The following is a 19,935-nucleotide window of genomic DNA, read 5'->3' as shown; positions in this document are numbered from 1 at the left end:
GGTTTTGTGAGACGCGTATCATTTCGGGGGAGGTCCTTAATTGATAATTAATTTTCCTTAATACAGATAATTGTAAGTAGTTAATTTGTAGCAACATTTGAAGAATATTGTGACGGGTTATGGTATGTCAGCTATACTGAACCAAGGTCATATGGCTCTCTGTCATATAAATACAGAAATGCTCCTTTGGCCCCCCTTGCAGTGTGTAAGTCGCAGGTAGAAACAAATGAAAATCATAAAATAAATAGTTAAAACAATTTTCTGAAATATTAATGAACAAAAATGGCACCTGAGAAAACTTGGTTCTTATTATAGAACAAATAAAATAAGTAAATGAAAGTTTGAAGGTAATACAATACAAGAGTATACTGGAGTGCTGAAGACAACTACCATACCACTACAGCATCCAGCACACCACGTGGGCTGAGGCCAGACCACCTTGCAGGAAGTTAAGGTGATCCAAGACCACTAAGATAAGAGACTGACTCTGAGATTGATTGATTGATGAAGATTAAGCCACCCAAAAGGTGGCACGGGCATGAATAGCCCGTATGTGGTGGCCCTTTTGAGCCATTACCAGTATAAGAGCTGATACTGGCGGTCCATAGAATTACCCAAATCGGCACAAAACTACACAAATCGTCCTAGCATTACGTAAGTAATGAAGAAATATGGTATATTTACTTACTATAATGTTGGTGCTACACGTAAAACATGATCAAACCTATTTTTACTCTGAAATAATCTAATTTCATAACGAAATGAGACGTAAATATGTGAGAGGTGACGCCATAGGAAGTCGACGGTCCAAGCGACAATTGTGTGGAGCGACTTATCCAAGATATATGGTCGCCTGGAGAGTGTTTGCTGCCATAACAGCCTCCTGTACACAGTGATCCAGTCCTTTTCGTTCATTGAACACCGAACCCTACACGCCCTCTGATATATTGCTTAATTAACAAATATTCACAAATAAAGATTATATTTGTATATGTTATCAGAAAGGCAGATATAAAATAGTTTTTGTGAATCCATCACAGAGATTATACCTTATTAGAGGAAAAATATTCATACTTTAAACAAGGCTTCATGGCCGACGCTCTCCTTACCGATATAGGAACTATGACCTTCCGAAGATCAATGTTAATTTAATCTAGATATTGTAATAAACGAAGTTTTCTATGTCATCATAAAGACATAAATATAAGCTACATATATATAACTGAAGTGAAAGTGAAGATATATGCCTTTTTATAGTTACTTGATGGCTCGCTCAGGGAGTGTGAAGGCCTCCACACAAGCCAATCAATTTTATAATTACTTTGCATATATGCAAAGTAACGCCATAGGTCTTTATGTCAGAATAAAGACATGTAGACGATAATGTAACTACATTTCAAGGAAAACATATCTTAATATAATTATTAAATGAATGCAAAGTTATGGTTAAATAAATAGCCAATACCACACAATCGCCGGTGTCCGGACACATGAATAGTCGCATTAGGTGAAAGGAAATGTACCCAACCATTTCCATTTACCCAACCAGTTTGTGCACCCTATACTCATCCTCTGTGCGGTAATTTATTGTGCATCCCATACTCATCTTGTTACCAGTAGTTTGTGCAACCCATACTCATCCTGTGACCCGTAATTTATTGTGCACCCCATACTCATCCTGTTACCGGTAGTTTGTGCAGCCCATACCCATCCTGTGACCTGTAATTTATTGTGCAACCCATACTTATCCTATGACCTGTAGTTTATTGTGCAGCTAATACTCATCCTGTGAGTCATAGGACATTGCGCAACCCTTTCTCATCGTGTGAATCTTTGTTTTCTGAGGTTGGAAGAAAAACGTGCTCAGATTGGGGACTTGTTTATTTTATAATGGTAAATAATAAATTAATATATAAAATTAATATATAATAAATTAATTTATTATATAAATTAATTTATTATATAAATTAATAAATAACAAATTAATAGATAAAATTATTATTATATAATAAATAATAATAATAACAAATAGTATAATGATAAGCAATTATTTTAATGAATCAAATAGCTAATTTGGATGAATGATAAATAATTATTGACTAGTGCATAACAATAAAGTATTAAGGAATAATTATAATGAATAATCCTTAATGATAAAGTAGAGATCAATTACAATTAATAACTACATCCATAGGTAGTAAATGAAAGTTGCATTAATTAGACTAATTACAATTCATGGGAATATTTCTTAGCTATCTGCAGGCTTATCACTTTGGGGGTTCCGGCGGAGCAACCCCAAAGATACAGCAAATGTTTAGCATGCTAGAGCAAGTTCCCCTTGAGCACATCTGTGGGCCGTCCCTTTCTAAATTAAAACAGGGGATGCAGAGGATCCCGGGAGGAGGGCGGGCGTTATGTAAGAGCAGCTGCTGGCTTGGGGAAAGGGGCCCCACGCCGTCTCCGTCCCGGTTTATATAACCTCGGGTCAATGCGCGCGCAGCTTGGGGCGGTTAAAGTCGGCTTCCAGACATACGTTTTCTTCCACTCAGAAAACCCACCGTTTTTGGGAAACAGTGTTCTTTTTACTTTGCTCTCCATATTCATCCTCTGCGCGATAGTTTCTTGTGCAACCCATACCCATGATGTGAGTGGTAGTTTATTGTGTACCCTATACTCATCCTGTGAGTATAGGGTACACAATTCTTGTTTGGATTCTTGTAATGTTATTTGTCTATTTGTACTCACAGCATTTGTGCGCCCCTTGAGGGACTCGAATTAGAGGGGGGTTGAAATAGCCTAAGCTACTCTATCCCTTTGAGATGTATTTATTGATTATCTCAATAAACATACTTGAACTTGGGTACACAATGAGTTCATTTGTACTCCATACTCATCATCAAGAAGTGTATTTTACCAGCATTGTAATATAAATTAAGAATAAAAGCTTAACTGGATTACGGACCCATAATCAAAATAAGAGCCATCACTAATTATCATGACAAATTGTCTAGGCTACACTTCCGCCTTCGACAAGCTGCCGCCGGAGGTGGGTATAGTTTATTGTACACCCCCGCACCCCCAGTCCTGGAAGGGCGGGCATTGGGATGTGGACATGTGTACTGTCTCAGACCCTGTTGGAATATAACCAGTCTGTCAATCGGGTCAACCCAAGTGTTGCGTTTCCATGCGTTTCCAAAAGGGTCGCCCATGTTGGAATCGGTGAACGCCCTAGTAATATTGTTGAAAACATCTTAATAACTTATTAAACCAAAGGTCTTTTTATGTCAGAAGAACGGCAGAAACTAGATCTATATATGAAAACTCTTTCAGGACAAAATTTAAAGTAAAACTAGATTAAAGTAAATTTATGTTTCTATCTTTCTTGAGACGTATAAAAATCTTACGTTTATTAACGATTCTGCGTGAAATAATCATTGTTCTGAGACGAATATTGCGGATTTCCGGCTCTACGACCGATGAAAAATGCAACTTTTATACAACTACAAATATCTTTAGTTTTACTTTAAATTTTGTCCTGAAAGACTTTTCATATATAGATCTAGTTTCTGCCGTTCTTCTGACATAAAAAGACCTTTGGTTTAATAAGTTATTAAGATGTTTTCAACAATATTACTAGGGCGTTCACCGATTCCAACATGGGCGACCCTTTTGGAAACGCATGTGTCGTACCTAGTAGCCAGAACTCACTTCTCAGCCTACTATGCAAGGCCCGATTTGCCTAATAAGCCAAGTTTTCATGTATTAATATATTTTCTCTTATTTCTTTCTTATGAAATGATAAAGCTACCCATTTCATTATGTATGAGATCAATTTTTTTTTATTGGAGTTAAAATTAACGTAGATATATGACCGAACCTAACCAACCCTACCTAACCTAACCTAACCTAAGGTTAGGTTAGGTAGCCGAAAAAGCTAGGTTAGGTTAGGTCAGGTAGGTTAGGTAGTCGAAAAACAATTAATTCATGAAAACTTGGCTTATTAGGCAAATCGGGCCTTGCATAGTAGGCTGAGAAGTGCGTTCTGGCTACTAGGTACGACATATGGAAACGCAACACTTGGGTTGACCCGATTGACAGACTGGTTATATTCCAACAGGGTCTGAGACATTTGCACTGGCGGGCGGCGTTCTTGCCAACTATATGGCTGTTAAGTTGAAAATTGTAACTGTTAAGAGCATTCTATTGTGGTTTTAATATTGAACAATTATACATATACGAAACAGACAAATCTGGTGTCCGAAATAGTAAAAATATTAGTGTGCGATGTGATCAATGTAAGGGGGATATTGGGTGTGCCTCGTATCCCCTACAACAACAAGAAGTTCGAGAGCGATGAGGCCGCCACCTACTAGCTTCAGGATGTCGTCGAATCTAAATCAACAATATACTACCGCCGCTACTTTCTCGGAAACGTAAGTACCTGCCGCTTTACTTCTCTCACCCTGCCTAGCCTGGCCTGGCCTGACCTGGCCTAGCCAGACCTGACCTAGCCAGACCTGACCTAGCCAGACCTGACCTGGCCTAGCCTTACCTAGCCTAGTCTGACCTGGCCTAGTCTGACCTGACCTGGCCTAATAAGGGCGTGATAAGAGGCTAACGTGTGGTCTTGAAGGAAGTCGATAAAGCAGACAATTTTCAAAAGGAAGGGCAGCATAACGAGCAGACAGGAATGGACAGACAGTCGGTTATCCCATAATGTGTAATACGCCCCGCACAGCATGGGTGGAGTGGGGGGGGGGGGGTTGTAGCAGGGCACAGTATGGTGATGGTGCGGGTGAAGTACACACCCACTGAATTCCTGCCATCAATAATTGTTTTCATAACCATTAGAACAATGGCATCCCTCCAGCCACCATCCTTCCACTGACCCCCTCCTCTGGTCCTCCACCTCAGACAATAACCCCCCACACCCCCTCTCCCTTCCAGACATCAGCATGTCAAAATCAGTACCATAATGTGTTTAAACTATTTAAACTAAGTCATTGTGTATCTCAAGGTATCTTAATTCATTTGAAAGTGTACATGTGCATTCGTTCATATACTCGCCTAATTGTGCTTGCTGGGGTTGAGCTCTGGCTCTTTAGTTCCACCTCTCAACCGTCAATCAACAGGTGTACAGGTTTCTGAGCCTATTGGGCTCTATCATATCTACACTTGAACCTGTGTATGGAGTCAGCCTCCACCACATCACTTACTAATGCATTCCATTAGATATAATCATATATGATTACACATAATCATAATCATTCCATACACATAATCATATATGTGTACGTCAACTTATACATACATGCGTATATATACCTCATATTAAAATACTGATAAACGAATGACCATGAACAAATTAATTTATAATTGTAGCACTATATATAATTTTAATAGACTAATTACGTGTTTATACATTTGAATGGTCCAGACAGGTGGCCAGCCTTGGACATATACACTTCTGGTAGGCACAATGACCTCATGTTAGACCCTTGATAGATTGTGAGAGAGAGAGAGAGCTGGGGCAGGGAGGTGAGTGCCCCAGGGAGATAATCCATGCCCCGCCTCGAGGTCAGTTCTCGAGTCACACCAAGAATAACAATCGAGCAAGTTGTCCTGACCAGGATGTGGCATATTAGGGAGGGTTGAGGAATAGGAAGCCTGTCTGATAGGGCTCTTGGCAAGCAGCTCTCCCTCAGTCTACCTATCTATATGGAAGAAATGTATCTAGGCCCTCCTCCCCCCTGCCTATTCTCTCTCCCCCACCTTTCTTCCTTCATTTCCTCCCTCCTTCCCTCCCCCTGACTGGTGAGAGAGTAGGAGTGTGAGAGTGGTTAGAGAACTCGTAGTTCTCACGCTCGTGAAATTGTCTGCGACCCTGGAGGAGTAGAGCGGAGAGGGGGGTGAAAGTAGATGACGATGGAGGAGTAGAGGGGAGCATTATATGCAGTGAACGTAGGTGACTATGGAAGAGTGCATCATAGAGGAGGGTGAAAGGAAGGTGACGATGGAGGAGGAGAAGGGAGGGGGTGTGAAGGTAGGTGATGATGGAGGAGTAGAGGGGAGGAGGGAGGCAAAGGTAGGTGTCTATGGAAGAGTACATCATAGAGGGGGGTGAAGGTAGGTGGCGATGGAGTAGAGTAAAAGGGGTGGGGGTTGAAAGTAATCCTGAGTTTAATTTTTTAGTTATACCTGTATATAGTGACACCTCGGCTTACGAATGAATATTTATGAACTTTTCGGGTTACGAGCCTAATTTCTTCGAAAAATTTGAATCGGGTTACAAACTTTGCCTCGGGAAAGGAGTTTGTTGATATACGTATGGGCTGACCTAGCGCGTGGTGGCATGGTGATCGCGCCTCAGTTTACCAGTGTCTCCTGCCTAGTAAGTATCGCGCCTGAATTCTTTGTAAAGCATTACATTTGTTTTGGGATTTTTGGCTATTTGAACATAAAATTTGTTATGATATATCTTGCAATGAGTCCCAAGAAAGCCAGTGGTAAGGTTCAAGCCAAGAAAACACATGTGAGAATGACCATAGAGGAAAAACAAGAGAGCATTCTTAAACATCAAAATGGTGCACAGGTTGTTGAACTAGCTAGGCAGTACAACAAATCTATGTCAACAATATGCACTATACTTGCTAAGAAAAAGGACATTATGAGCATTAAAGTGGCAAAAGGCATATCAACAATCCCGAAACAAAGAACACAAACACTTGAGGATGTTAAAAAGTTTTTATTAATTTGGATACACAACAAGGAGTAAGCAGGTGATAGCATTTCAGAGGCCATCATTTGTGAGAAACCAAGGCATTTGCATTAAGACCTTTTAAAGAAAACCCCTGGAATGAGGGGGGGGGGGGAAGATGAATCAAGTTTGAAAATGTGAAAAGTTTGTGTGACAATAGAGCCTCGTGGAAAACTTTTGCTGTGGTCATTACCTGGTGGAATGCACCCAGGATGGAGTATTAGGGCTATACATCTTTTAAATCATAAAAGTAATAAACATTTCCCATCAACCTTACAAACAATATTAACCTATTTTCATGTATTTCCCCCGTGTGCATTTTAACAAAGTTGCTAAATTGCCTTTATCATTCTGTAAAATTTCAATTACAGTACTGTATGTATAATTTTGTTAGTATAAATGGACTGAATATTCTGAAATTGCTATTAATTTTACAATTTCAGATTCAAAGGTGGTCTGGACACCCAATTTGGTCAGACAGGTGAAGAGAGCATTTAGGATAGTTCGAAGAGATGAAGATGGTCGCAATTGTGTTCGAAGAGGCAAACGCCCCCCTTTGCTCCTGACATTTTGTTCAACCATTGACCTCTGCACACCTAACACAAGGTAGGTTGAAAACTCCTCCTTCATGTCATTGGTACATTAGCCAGAAACTCATGGCTCATGTAGGAATATCCCTAAAAAAAAAAAGTGGCCCCAACAATGCATCCTCCAAGTCTGGAGGGTGAGCAGGAGCATTGTCGAGAAGCAGGACCTTGAGTGTCAAAATTTTCTCTTGCAGATATTTTTTGATGGCAGGGCAAACCACTCCACATCACAGTTTTTCTGCAAGTTATATATTTGTTAAAACTCTTGGATTTTCGGAATGATACACGAGCAAGGGTTTAATTTTCAAATCGCCACACAGCAAAAGAGTTAGCCTATCCTGACACAAGTTAGCCCAAGTTAGCTTGTGTCCGGGCAGTGACGTCTCCTCTTGGGTAATGTATGTCCTCTTCGGCAATTTTTTCCAGAAGAGCCATGTCTCCTCACAATTAAACACTTGTTGTGGAATATATCCATCAATACAGTATCTACAAAATCTTTAAAATCACGAACAAATCTTTCAGCCCCTACTTTGTCTGAGCTGGCACCCTCACCATGCCTCGCAACACTATGAATACCACGTCTTTTTTCAAAATTTCTCAAACCATCCCCTACTCACCTTAAACTCTTTCGTATCTGCAAAGCTCGTTCTAGGGGTTTTCTTTATAAGATCTTGCATGAAGATTTCATTGTTGACCAAACCACACACTGGAAATTGAATAGACGACAACATTTCGATCCGTCCTGGACCATTATAAAGTCGATTGTGATGAGATGAGGGAAGCAAGAGCATTAAGTAGGCAAGAGAGAGAGGTGAGGAGATGGCAAGTATGTACGTATGTACATGAATAAAACATGTACATACTTATACATAACGTGTGTAAATAGTGTAATAAACACAATAACAGTATTTTGGGAGGAGGAATGTTGGCGAGTAATGTGTTGGAGGAGGGAGGGAGGACTGGCAGGGTGTGGCAGCTCAATCATGTTTTTTGGGCTCACCATACCAACATAGTGGATCGTTATGGTGAATACATACGTAGATGGGTATATACAATGTGTGTATATAGTGTAATAACAGCAAAAGCACTGTTTGATTGTAGAATATGTCGCATATATGAGGCCCATAATTTTGAGCATAGCGATGTTCTATACTTTTAATTATATAAATTCCACAAATTACACACTTTTAAATAATATTACAGCAAAAAAAAGGAAGAAATGAATGAGAAACTTCAAAATAATTGCGCAACATTTTATTCGCAGCAACTGCCGTCGCACGGGGTGGCGGGGCCGACAGACCCCCATCGCTCCAACGCTCAGCGCCCATAATTTGCTCAACTTCCCAGCTCCATCGCAGCTAAAGTAAGTCACATACAATATTTTTTGTTTAGTTTCCCCGTGATCAGACTCTGCATTTTAACAATATAAGAAGAGAAAACAAATTTTTGGAAAGAATTTATTTCTTGTGCACCATGGTGTTATTTGGAGACAGAGCAGTTCAGTGGTTAACTACTAAATTTTTTTTTCTCCCACACACGCTCCCCCCTAGGAAGCAGCCTGTAACAGCTAACTCCTAGATACCTATTTACTGTTAGGTAACAGGGGTCATCCCCTTTTGTACAAAGAATCTGCTAAAGCTTTTAGGGCTAATCTTTGACACTCGTTTGTCTTTGTCGCCCCATATTTTTTACGTCCGAGTTGAATGCTCTAAGGCCCTTAACTAACTTTAGGTCATGTCCCATACTTCTTGGGGAGCTAATCGACACTGCTCCTCTCTTTACATTCCTCTCTCGTTCTGTCTAAACTCGATTATGGCCCTGTTTACTCGTCTGCTTCTCCTTCTACCCTTCACCATCTGGACACACTGCATCATACTGGGTTACGGCTCAGCTCTGGTACCTTTCCTTCGACACCTACCTTAAGCCTGTATGTTGAAACTGGCGTCCTGTTTCTACAGGAGCGCCATGATCGCTACTGTCTTCTCCACCTTGCACGGTCCTTACAGCACCCTCACTCTTGCTTATGTCATGCCTTGACCTTTACCCATCCTGTGGTTCCTGTTCCCCTTCACCACCTATCTCTTTCTGCACGGTTGTCTCTCTTACAAAATGCTCTTTCAGTTTGTGTTACCAATATTTCCCCTCATGTCATTCCGTCTTTGCCCCTATGGAGGAGTCCCCGTTCCTAAATTCTGTAAGCCTTGACCCACATGACTAAAACTTTTACCCCTCCTACAGTTCTAAATCACCTTTTCCTTGAACGCTTTTCTTCACACTTCCACTCTATTTCCGTCTTCACCAATGGGTCTTAAGTCTGCAGACGGTGTAGGCTACTCTGTTGTTTTTCCTGACTGCACCTTTGTGTCTCCTGCCTCCTGAGACTAGCATCTTCATGGCAGAACTTTATGCTATTCTCTATGCTCTTCTCTATGCTCTTCATCAACTCTTTTCTCGCTGTCAATCCTCCTCTGTGTTTGTAGTTGACACTTGCAGTGCCCTCATGGCTCTAGAATCCTTTAATCCAGTCCATCCTTTGGTAGTTGAAATTCAACATTGGCTGTTTCTTATCTCCAGTAGATTTAAGACAGTGGAATTTCGCTGGATTCCCACCCATATTGGTGTGTTCTTAAATGAGCGTGCGAACACTGCCGCTAAGGAAGCTATCCGTACCTGTCCCATCTCCCGTAAAGGTATTCCTTATAATGACTTTTACCCAGTTATTCATTTCCCCATTCTTGCCCGTTGTCAGGGTTGTTGGTCTTCTGTTACTGGTAACAAACTGCATGCTCTTAAGAGTAGTGTGTTCCCGTGGCCTTCCTCCTACCACCGTAACCGGTGGTGGGAAACGGCTCTGGCAAGGTTGTATATTGGTCATACACTTTTAACTCACGGGCACTTAATGGAGCGCTGCCCTGCTTCTTATTGTCCAAACCGTTGTCTCTACATGTCCTGACTTCCAGGACTTACGTGTCTTGCTTCCCGACCATCCCTCACTGTCAATTGTCCCTCGATAAAATTCTTGGTAAATTCAATACCTTTGATATTGTTCGCCGTATGCGTTTTTGTTCTTGTATTGGCGACGTTAGTGATATTTAGCGCACTATGATTATCCCACACATTTGATGGTTTGATAATTACTGTACTGTACAGTACTTTGGTTTGGAATGTATCAAATAAAGTTGTTTCATGTATTCAAATGTGTGAGAAAATCCACTGGTGCTGTGAGATGAAGCGAACCTGTAACAAAGGCATTGCCAGTTGCATACTCTACCACCACTGATGGTAAAAGTCTTACAACTGGATATCTTGTGTGACGGGTTATGGTATCACAGCTATACTGAACCAAGATGGTATGGCTCTCCCTCACATAAATGAAAGAAATGCTGCTATTGGCCTTGCAGTGTGTAAGTTGCAGGTGGAAACAAATGAAAATTATCAAATAAATAATTAAACAATTTACTGAAATAGTAATGAACAAAAATAACACATGACAATACTTGACTATCATGTAATGCAAAGGTGAACAAGTTAGTATGACCTTAAATGCAAAAAATAAACTATAAGCAATGAATAAAAGTATGAAGATATACTGGTGTTCTGAAGACAGCTACCATACCACCATGGCATCAGTCACACGACGTTGGCTGGAAGCGGACGACGGGTTAGAGACACGAAGGTGATCCTAGAGCACTAAGGGAGAGATTGCCTCTCCAGGGAGGCAGCGCTCTTTATATAGTCCGGCGGTGATGACTCATCCAGTGTCAACACGAGGTGGACATCTGGTCAACTAGCAAACTGCTCGTTGTGGCTGGCGGTGCCTTTGTGTTGAGCTGGACCACTGTCAGTTGAAGGCGGCTAACTGCTTGTTTGTGGGGACAAACTGCCAGTTAGCAGTGGCGCCCGGCTTGCCTCTGAGTCGTACCAGGCCATGCCAGGCCCTGGGGGGTATGGAGAGGTGGCAGGACTGATGACTCTTCTGGGCTGGTGTAGATGTATACTTCCAGTGCAGTGGCATTGAAGGTGAAGGGAAAAGGCAGTTCCACTGCTATGCAGGGGATTCACGTGACACTTGTAAAGCCACAGAAAGTCTGGAGGCCCTACTGAAGCCAGTCCAAGTATTAAATAAAACCCCTGAAGTACGCCAGTGAAGGTTAAAGTGAAGGGTGAAGCAAGACCGTATGCCCCAACTTCAGGCACACACAGAAAATCACGTTTTGGTCCCGCCTCTCAACTGTGTATTTGAAGTTGGGGCGTATGGTGTTGAACTGCTTCAGCCTTCACCTGAGTGCTTGTAGGGCTTACGTAAGACGTTGACTCAAGGAGTGGCCTCAAAACTTGCTGTGATTTATGGGGAAATCCGGTTGTAAGACTTTTACAAAGTCAGTAATATACTGTGGTAGAGTATGCAGCTGCCAGTGCCTTGGGCAAGGGTTTACGTCGCCTCACAGCTCCAGTGGATTTTCTGCTTAGTGTATATCAGGTTGTGATTTTGTGTGTGTACCGTATTGTTATGATCGCCGTCTGATAAATCCTTTCTGGCCTCAAGAGTCATTGTTACCCACCTAGAAAGATTGCAGATGGCCAAAGCAGTTATTTAAGTTAAGAAGGGACAAGTCTTAAACAGAATTTTGCATAATATTTGACTGTAAAGGGGTAAATTGAGGTAGATTGAAAAACAAAATGGTGAACCGGGCAGGCGGTACTCACAATTAGGCGAGTACACTCGGGAACTTTTAAAGTGCAACCAAACATGCTTTAGGCTCTCACAACAAGAGGTGAGTGGTGGTGGCTCAGGTGCTCAGCAAATCAGAGCACCTAAGGAGGGAGGGCAGGAGTGAGAGGGGGGTGGTATGTGGAAGTTTGGTGACAGTTGTGTGTAGTTTGTTCATCTTCATTGTAAGTTTCATGGCTTGGTGTGCATTTCCCTAGTAAATTTAATTAGGGAAAAATTCAGGTGTTTGATTTTTTAAATCAACTTTTTAAATGTTGAGTTGTTAAAGCCTCAAAGTGCATTGAGTTGGTTTGGGAGTATGGCATCCTCATGCTGTTGCGTGCTCGCGTGAGGTAGCAAAGGCGATGTAAAGTTGTGGGGTGTACATGCTTGGGACATCCTCTCTCGGGATGGCTGGTGTTAGACCTGCGTGTTTGTCGGTTGTTGAAAAGCAGTCATCCTTTGCTGTTGTGGTATTGATTTTACATTGTTCATCTTGTAATTAATACTGTAGTGCGATATCTAGGGCTACCATTTGTCGGTTTAAAATGTCTAATACAAACAGTTGTCCAATGAGTTTTAATAGGAAATATCATCCACCAAGCACCATTGTACAATTATATTAATTGATAGTATATGGATTGTGCAGAACTGCTTAGAATGATCTTTAACACTTTGCTATATTGGTCATGTCAAATACCTGCACGGTGAATGCTCAAAGACCCTTTCTTTATTCAGTGTTGTCACATACCTCATGGGGGTATGGATAGGCAAACACTCATTCGGTTAAACTTGCCTTGTAGTACTTTCAGAGCTCAGTAATTTGGAATCTGGTTAGCACTTTCCAAATAAATTGACCTTTAAAGTGAATTCCTATTTAGGTTTAAAACATTATACCGAATGAGAAAGTCGGATTATATAGCCGAACACCAGAAATGTTGTTATTCAATTTGGTTGCCTAAAGCAAATTCAAGGACTACACATTACATGGCATTCCAGGATTCCTCTATACCTTGCCTTATGCTGTAAACATTGCCACAACCCTGTGTTTTATTGATTTAAATGGCCACAGGGAGGCATACAACACTGCAGATTATGATGTCATTAGTTATCCACTGTGCTGACAAGTGGGCTGACTGATGTTCGTTGACACCTGTATCGTGCTTCAATTTAATCGCCAGGAGATCACCCTCTCACTAGACTCGTCTGTAGGAAGTAGAGTATAGTATCTCAAATTACCTTGGATCATAAATAGCATAAGACTTGGGGGTAGGAGAGGGTTGCAGTGTTTGTCATGGCTCTCAGTTGTTCCTGGTATTAGGCAATTTAGTTCTGGAATCATTTTTGTTGGCCAATGTTAAACTTTTTCGAAAGTAGATGTTTTTTCTGAAAGGGAAGGGGGGGGAACCTCTATGCTTGGATACAGTTATCTAAGTGAATACTTAGATTTATACAGTAGAATAACTACCTTCTTTCCTTAGTCAAAAAGGTTGCTTGTTTATTTCTAGGGACTTGTATTTTCTTTTATTTTTAACTGCAGCAACTTTCAGTGAATGATAGATTCTTACTGAAAGGACCTTTACTTCATTGTTGTTGCTTTATGGTCATCTCATTGTGTACAGGGATTCCGCGAAGCTTTTGGGGTTAGTCTTTGACACTCGTTTGTCTTGGTCAGCCCATATCTCTTGCCTCCGAGTTGAATGCTCTAAGGCCCTTAACCTCCTTAAGGTTTTGTCCCATACTTCTTGGGGAGCGGATAGGCGCACGCTCCTCTATTTGCATTCCTCTCTCGTCCTGTCTAAACTCGATTATGGTTGCCCTGCATACTCTTCTGCTTCTCCTTCTACTCTTCGCCGTCTTGATGCTTTGCACCATACTGGGTTGCGTCTCGGCTCTGTTGCCTTTCCTTCGACTCCCGCCCTTAGTTTGTATGTTGACACTGGCTTTCTCTCTCTTCAGGACTGCCGTGATCGCTACTGTCTTCGCTATCTTGCGCGGTCCTTCCAACATCCTTGCTCTCGCCTCTGTCGTGCATTGACTTTTCCTCCTCCTGTGGTTCCTGTTCCTCTTCATTGTCTCCCACTTTCTGTCCAGTTATGTCGCTTACAGGATTCTCTTTCTGTTCATATTTCTAATGTTTCTCCTCGTATTGTTCCTTCATTACCTCCGTGGAGAGTCCCCCTTCCCAAGTTTTGTACGTCCTTGACTTGTATTACTAAAGCCTTTACCCCTCCTACAATTCTGAAAAGCCTCTTCCTTGAGCACTTTTCTTCGCACTCCCACTCTATTTCCATCTTCCCTGATGGGTCTAAGTCTGCGGATGGTGTGGGCTACTCTGTTGTTTTTCCTGACCGTACTTACATGTGTCGCCTCCCTTCGGAGGCTAGCGTCTTTACGGCAGAACTTTATCCTATTCTCTATGCTCTGTGGCTCTTGCTTTCTCATTCCTCCTTTGTGGTTGTAGTTGATTCTCGTAGTGCCCTCATGGCTCTAGGGTCCTTTAATCCTGTCCATCTGGTGGTCATTGAGATTCAACATTGGCTGTTTCTTATTTCTAGTAAATTTAAATCAGTAGAGTTTTGCTGGGTTCCCAGCCATATTGGTGTTTCAATGAGCGTGCGGATGCTGCTGCTAAGGAAGCTATCCGTTCTTGTCCCATCTCCCGTAAAGGTATTCCTTATTCCGACTTTTATCCTGTTATTCATTCTTCCCCGTTGGCAGGGTTGTTGGTCCTCTGTGGTTGGTAACAAGCTGCGTACTCTCAAACTTAGTGTGTCCCCGTGGCCTTCCTCCTACCACCATAACCGGCGGTGGGACACTGCTTTGGCACGGCTGTGGGTTGGTCATACCCGCTTAACCCACGGTCACTTAATGGAGCGCCGCCCTGCTCCTTATTGTCCGAATTGCGTTGTCCCTCTTACAGTTGTACATATCCTTGTTGAATGTCCTGACTTCCAGGACGAGCGTGTCTTGCTTTCCGACCGTCCCTCGCAGTCACTTGTCCCTCGATAGAATTCTAGGTGAATCTGATACTTTTGATATCGTTCGCCTTATGCGTTTTTGTTCTTGGTGATATTTAGCGCCCTCTGATTATTTCGCACTTTGATGGTGCTACATGGCCTTCCCGGTTTGGTGCCTTCTTTTGGTAATTACCTTACCTTCATTGTTGTTTCATTTTAATGTGGTAGTTGTGATATGGATTGTTCTGGCTCATGTGCAAAGTCTTGGATTTTTTTCTGTTTTATATTAGGAAAATGCCAGTCTTGTTACTATTTGTAGAGTTAGAGGTCTGCATTAAGGCCTCAATATTATATTCTTTATTTTTTTTATAACATGTTATCAGCAATTTTTGTGGTTGGTAATATTTAGATTAATGTCAATGATGTATATGACAAGGGTTAAGACCCCTTGTGGTATAACAGCATTTTTTCCAGTCATTTCTTTAACAAATGAAAGGGTCCTCATAACCATTCTTTTGTCCTTTCTACCATGTACCTGTTTGTTGCTTCTTTGTCTTTCATTTGGTACTTTGGCTATTAAAACAATGGCCTTTGGTAATGTTGCAATTACCATTTCTAGAAAAAATGAGCAGGTTCATTATGCAGGGTTTGTTTTTAGCAAATGGTTTTAAAAAAAATATTCCATTCCTTCAGGACCTTGCAGATATTAGGTCAAACTAATTGACTGTTTGAAAGGGCAAAACAGATTACTATGATTTTGATCTAGGTAAAATATTTTGGAATATCTGACGAGTTTGGCAGACAAATCAATCATTTAAGAGCTTTGGTAACTTAAATTTAATCACTGTGAAAACCATGTTGTATAGATGCTTCAGTGTCCCTTTTCAAATGTTTTGTAAATTTAACAATGATCTTTAGTTAATTTAATCATAATTTGTACAAAGCTTAGGTGTTGCATAGCTTTAAATTTACTTTCAAATATGAAAACTAAAATATTGACTAAAGTTTCTTCCACTTTGAAATATGACTAATTTGCAATATTTGTTAGTTTATGTAAATTGAATAGGTAGTCCACTTTTACATCTTTTCAATGCATTTTGCATGCACCTATGTAACAAGTTACAAATAGGTGTAAATTTTACCAAGTATTTATTTTCAAAGTAAAATTTCAGATGTTTAAACATTGCATCAATAGTAGTAAACAATTTCAGGATAAGGTATATAAAGTATTTTCATTAAAATTGTTATATTTAGTAAGTTTTACATATAGTATTTATAATACATCTAATATTTATTACTGTTTCAGGTTGTGAGACAGATGCTCCTAGAAGAACAGAAGATCCAAAAGGCCAAGACAACTCCAGAGACAATCACCTGTAAAAGAAAAATAAACATTAAACAGGGACACTACTTTTATTATCACCAATGCCTAATAATAAGCCCAAAAATCCTAACATCCTATCTTTTAAGATAGGCTCAGCAAGGCCTATCCCTTCCTCTGGTTTCAGTGCAGAGCTTGTTCCCTGAATGGGTGCATTACATCCACCACTTTAGTGCCATCAACACATTGTACATGCTTTACTGAAAGCACTGTACAATGCATGCCAGACACTAAAGTTTTAGATGCAACCACCCATTCAGCAAACAAGCCCTGTGAGAATTAACAATGTAACCATTGTTAAGGGTCCCTAAACCTATGCAAATCTAGTCCATCTATTAGATGGGTAGTAGAGCAAAGCTCTGAAAAAGCCAAGCCAGGGAAATCTGCAAGACTGCCTGGTCCCCTTTTATGAAATGGGGTAGGATCAGTACAAACTGCATCATCCCCTGTGGGTTGTAACAGTAGGACATGGTTACACACCTATAAATGGACTAGATAAGAGAATTAAGATTAGGTCATTGATATAGCTAAAACATCAAATTCAAACTCACCCACTTTTGTAGATTTCCTTTTGCAGAGTAAAGGAGCCCCAAGCCACTCCATGCATCATAATCACTTTCACCTGAAAAATATTTCAACAAATTAATTTCAGATTTAAAGCCAATCTTGCTTTACTTTTCAAATTAGCATTCAGTACTTTACAAATTCAGATGGAAAAAGTTCTTTAAGGAATTTACCTTTCCTACATACTCTAGTAGCAGTAGTAAAGATCTAATTTAGCAATATAAATATATATGGCATCAATTTGCCAAGTTTCAGTAAATGTCATTTGAGAAACTATCCAACTGCACTTCAATGGCAATTTACATTTATCTTTAGCCATTGCTATATTGTTTAATTTATTACTATTTTTTTACTTTTATGCAAATCTATTCAGATTAACCTTTACTACAACTCTGATTCTGTTTAAGCAATTAACTTGCTAACCACATTCTGGAAAACTATATAAATTTAAAACCAAGCTAAAGTAAACATTGAATATTTTTTTTTACTTTCAAGGGAAATATACAATCACTTAAAACAAAACTATTCCTGCCATTAACTTTATTTGATTCATGATTACCCTTAACAGTGTTATACATTTATAGATTAAAGCTTATTTAACAAACATTTAATGTTAAAGATTTATTTCATTAAAATTATTAATAAAACACCCTCAACTACACTGTTTAAGATCTAATGCCCCACATTACAATTTTCACAATTTCAACATACCATTCTATTCAATATATTCCTGAAAGGACTAAACTTGCAGATATGGTACCCACTAGCCTAAGCCTAGACTTCCATACCCTAATATTTAATAGGTTTTTAGCAATTAACATCTACCCTCTAATTCCAATGTACACAACACTACTTACTGTAGATCTGCAAGTATTTTCCTGCAGCTCTTTGTTGCCAGGACCTTCCACAACCTGTCAATGTGAACAGTAAATATTACTAAAAAGTTATTTGCATAGCAACATTATTTTGTTCATACCTGTACCACCAGTTTAACAGTTACCATTTTAAATGGCACACTAAGTATCTTGTTGTCCCATCTTAATTACAAACAAAGCTATAGTCACTTCAAGTCAACATCCTATACAAATTTTATTTTCCAACAAATAAGCATCTTATAGCTTCGTAATTACAATTGTTACTTAACCTATTATAGGTATAGGTTAGGTAATTTTAATTACAAAGCAGTAAGATGCTTAACATACTAAGTAGGTTAGGCAAGGTCGGTGTTTTCTATGAAGCTTTTCAAGGGAAACTATTATGTTAATGCATCACCTATGCACGCAACTAGTAAGTCAATATTGACTTATTAAATTTGCGAGAACGGGTTGCAAAAGGGAGGGGGGGGGGGGTGTCCGTTTACTGTACCACTTACATTTTAGTGTGGGCTTCATCCACTATTCTGATGTTAGCTGGAACATTTGTGCCAGCTGCCGGTTTGAAAGGGAGGCATACCATGTGCCAATTCAGGAAGCTTTCCACGTTCCTCACTGCATGTCAGCTCAGGACCTCACTACCATGTTGGGAGGCAGTTGAAGACTAACCAATCAACATCCCAGGCTGGAGAGCAGTGCCAGCTCGGGGAGAATTTACCACCTGCAAAAAATTTAATACTCTTAACAATCTACAACTATCTCTTCTTTACCTAGCCCCAAAACCTTACATTTGTCAGCATTAAACTGCATCTGGTAGTCTTTACCATTTCAAAACTATATAGGGCATCGGTATTTTTTATTTGCCAATTCTGCAACTATTGCAGTCTAAACCATAATCTTGCGAATAACCGAGGTCCAAGGAGAGCTTTTAGGCACTACTTACAACACTTCTCCCAACCTAACCCCATTTATACTAATTTTCTTTGGTATAGCCACGACCTAATCAACTTCAGTCAGCATTCCCAATGATCCGAGCCCCTATCAATTTTGCGCCACTATCAAAATCTCTGCTGAAGTCAAGGTACACAATCACAAACCTTATCATCACCATTTCCTCAACTATGCAACCTAATCCATGAACATTTAGTAATAAAATTATGCGATTCATGTATCTAGTCATGTTTCTCAAAAAGAGTAGAGAAATGGCACTTGCAATGTTAGATTCTAGTAACTTTCCTCACAATAGACTAAGCTAATTGGTCACTAACGTAAGCGTTAAAGTTAACTCAAACTTTTCCTTTAAAACTTGCTATATTAGGAACTTTCCACGACCGGCCTTTACCCGACATAATTAAATAGGGTAAAAACGGTATATTAAATGAAGTAAAACTACGGTAAATTCAATATGATAAACTTGCATTCTTTAAGCATGGGCTGCATAGCAAGTGAACTAAACTAAATGTCAAGCACCCTGGCAAACCACTTCGTTCTATTCAATTTATTTAATCACTGTCCGGCTAGAATTTTTAGATTAAATTAAAGGAACACCCTCCCTGGTAACTGCTGAACTAGTTGACCAAATACAAATTTAGGTAAAATACTTTCATAAAACCCGTCTACTTCCCCCACCAGTAGACTTGTTCAGCTAAAGGCATAATGTAATGTTCCACTTTAGTCAATAAAGACTTAAAAAACACTACCCCATCTGTGTAGTTACCGGTTACCTGACATTCTACGCTTAAGATAACCCATCTATTCCCCATAATTGTTCGATATAACTTACCTCTCACCCGCTGGTCGAGTACACAGCAGTATATATCCTCCTCCATCACTCACCGCGTGGATACTATTTCACTCAGGCCGCAAATTGCCTCAAATCACCTACGTTCTCCATAAACATATATAGAAGAGCAACTGACCGTAACACCCGTATAGCTATCATCACATAACGTGGGAACATTAATAGTAATGCTGTCAAAACATAGATGGCACCAGGACAAACGGTAATTCCTATGGACTCGGATACAAGACACTCCGTACATTGACAACATCGCACACTAATATTTTTACTACTTCGGACACCAGCTTTAGACGTTTCGCATA

General features: G+C 40.1%; 1 protein-coding gene and 1 long non-coding RNA gene across 7 annotated transcripts in view; one reads left to right on the top strand and one right to left on the bottom strand.

The window, feature by feature from the left end:
- LOC138359177 (uncharacterized) overlaps positions 1 to 16,420 on the top strand; it is a 271,321-nt gene extending 254,901 nt beyond the window's left edge. For 3 of the 6 annotated variants that reach the window (XR_011225844.1, XM_069318147.1, XM_069318146.1), the window contains 3 exons: positions 7,201 to 7,363; positions 8,609 to 8,707; positions 16,322 to 16,420. Coding sequence is in view for 2 of the 6 variants with exons in the window: in XM_069318147.1 (XP_069174248.1) it covers positions 7,201 to 7,363; positions 8,609 to 8,707; positions 16,322 to 16,328 (269 nt within the window). In the remaining 4 variants the exon portion in view is untranslated. Of the gene's footprint in view, positions 1 to 4,055; positions 4,434 to 7,200; positions 7,364 to 8,608; positions 8,708 to 16,321 lie in introns of those variants that run through there. The other 3 variants (XR_011225840.1, XR_011225843.1, XR_011225841.1) reach the window with 3 other exon arrangements.
- Positions 16,245 to 19,923, bottom strand: LOC138359180 (uncharacterized). The gene is made up of 5 exons (XR_011225849.1): positions 19,616 to 19,923; positions 18,333 to 18,553; positions 17,818 to 17,871; positions 16,948 to 17,018; positions 16,245 to 16,389 (listed from the first exon to the last, which is right to left on the bottom strand). It is a non-coding gene; the product is annotated as an uncharacterized lncRNA (long non-coding RNA).
- Positions 19,924 to 19,935: the final 12 nt, after the last annotated feature.

This window comes from Procambarus clarkii, chromosome 89 (assembly GCF_040958095.1).
Source record: "Procambarus clarkii isolate CNS0578487 chromosome 89, FALCON_Pclarkii_2.0, whole genome shotgun sequence".
Taxonomy (NCBI): Eukaryota; Metazoa; Arthropoda; class Malacostraca; order Decapoda; family Cambaridae; genus Procambarus; species Procambarus clarkii.
Note: the sequence above shows the minus strand (reverse complement) of the source record. Positions and strands in the feature narration are given on the sequence as shown.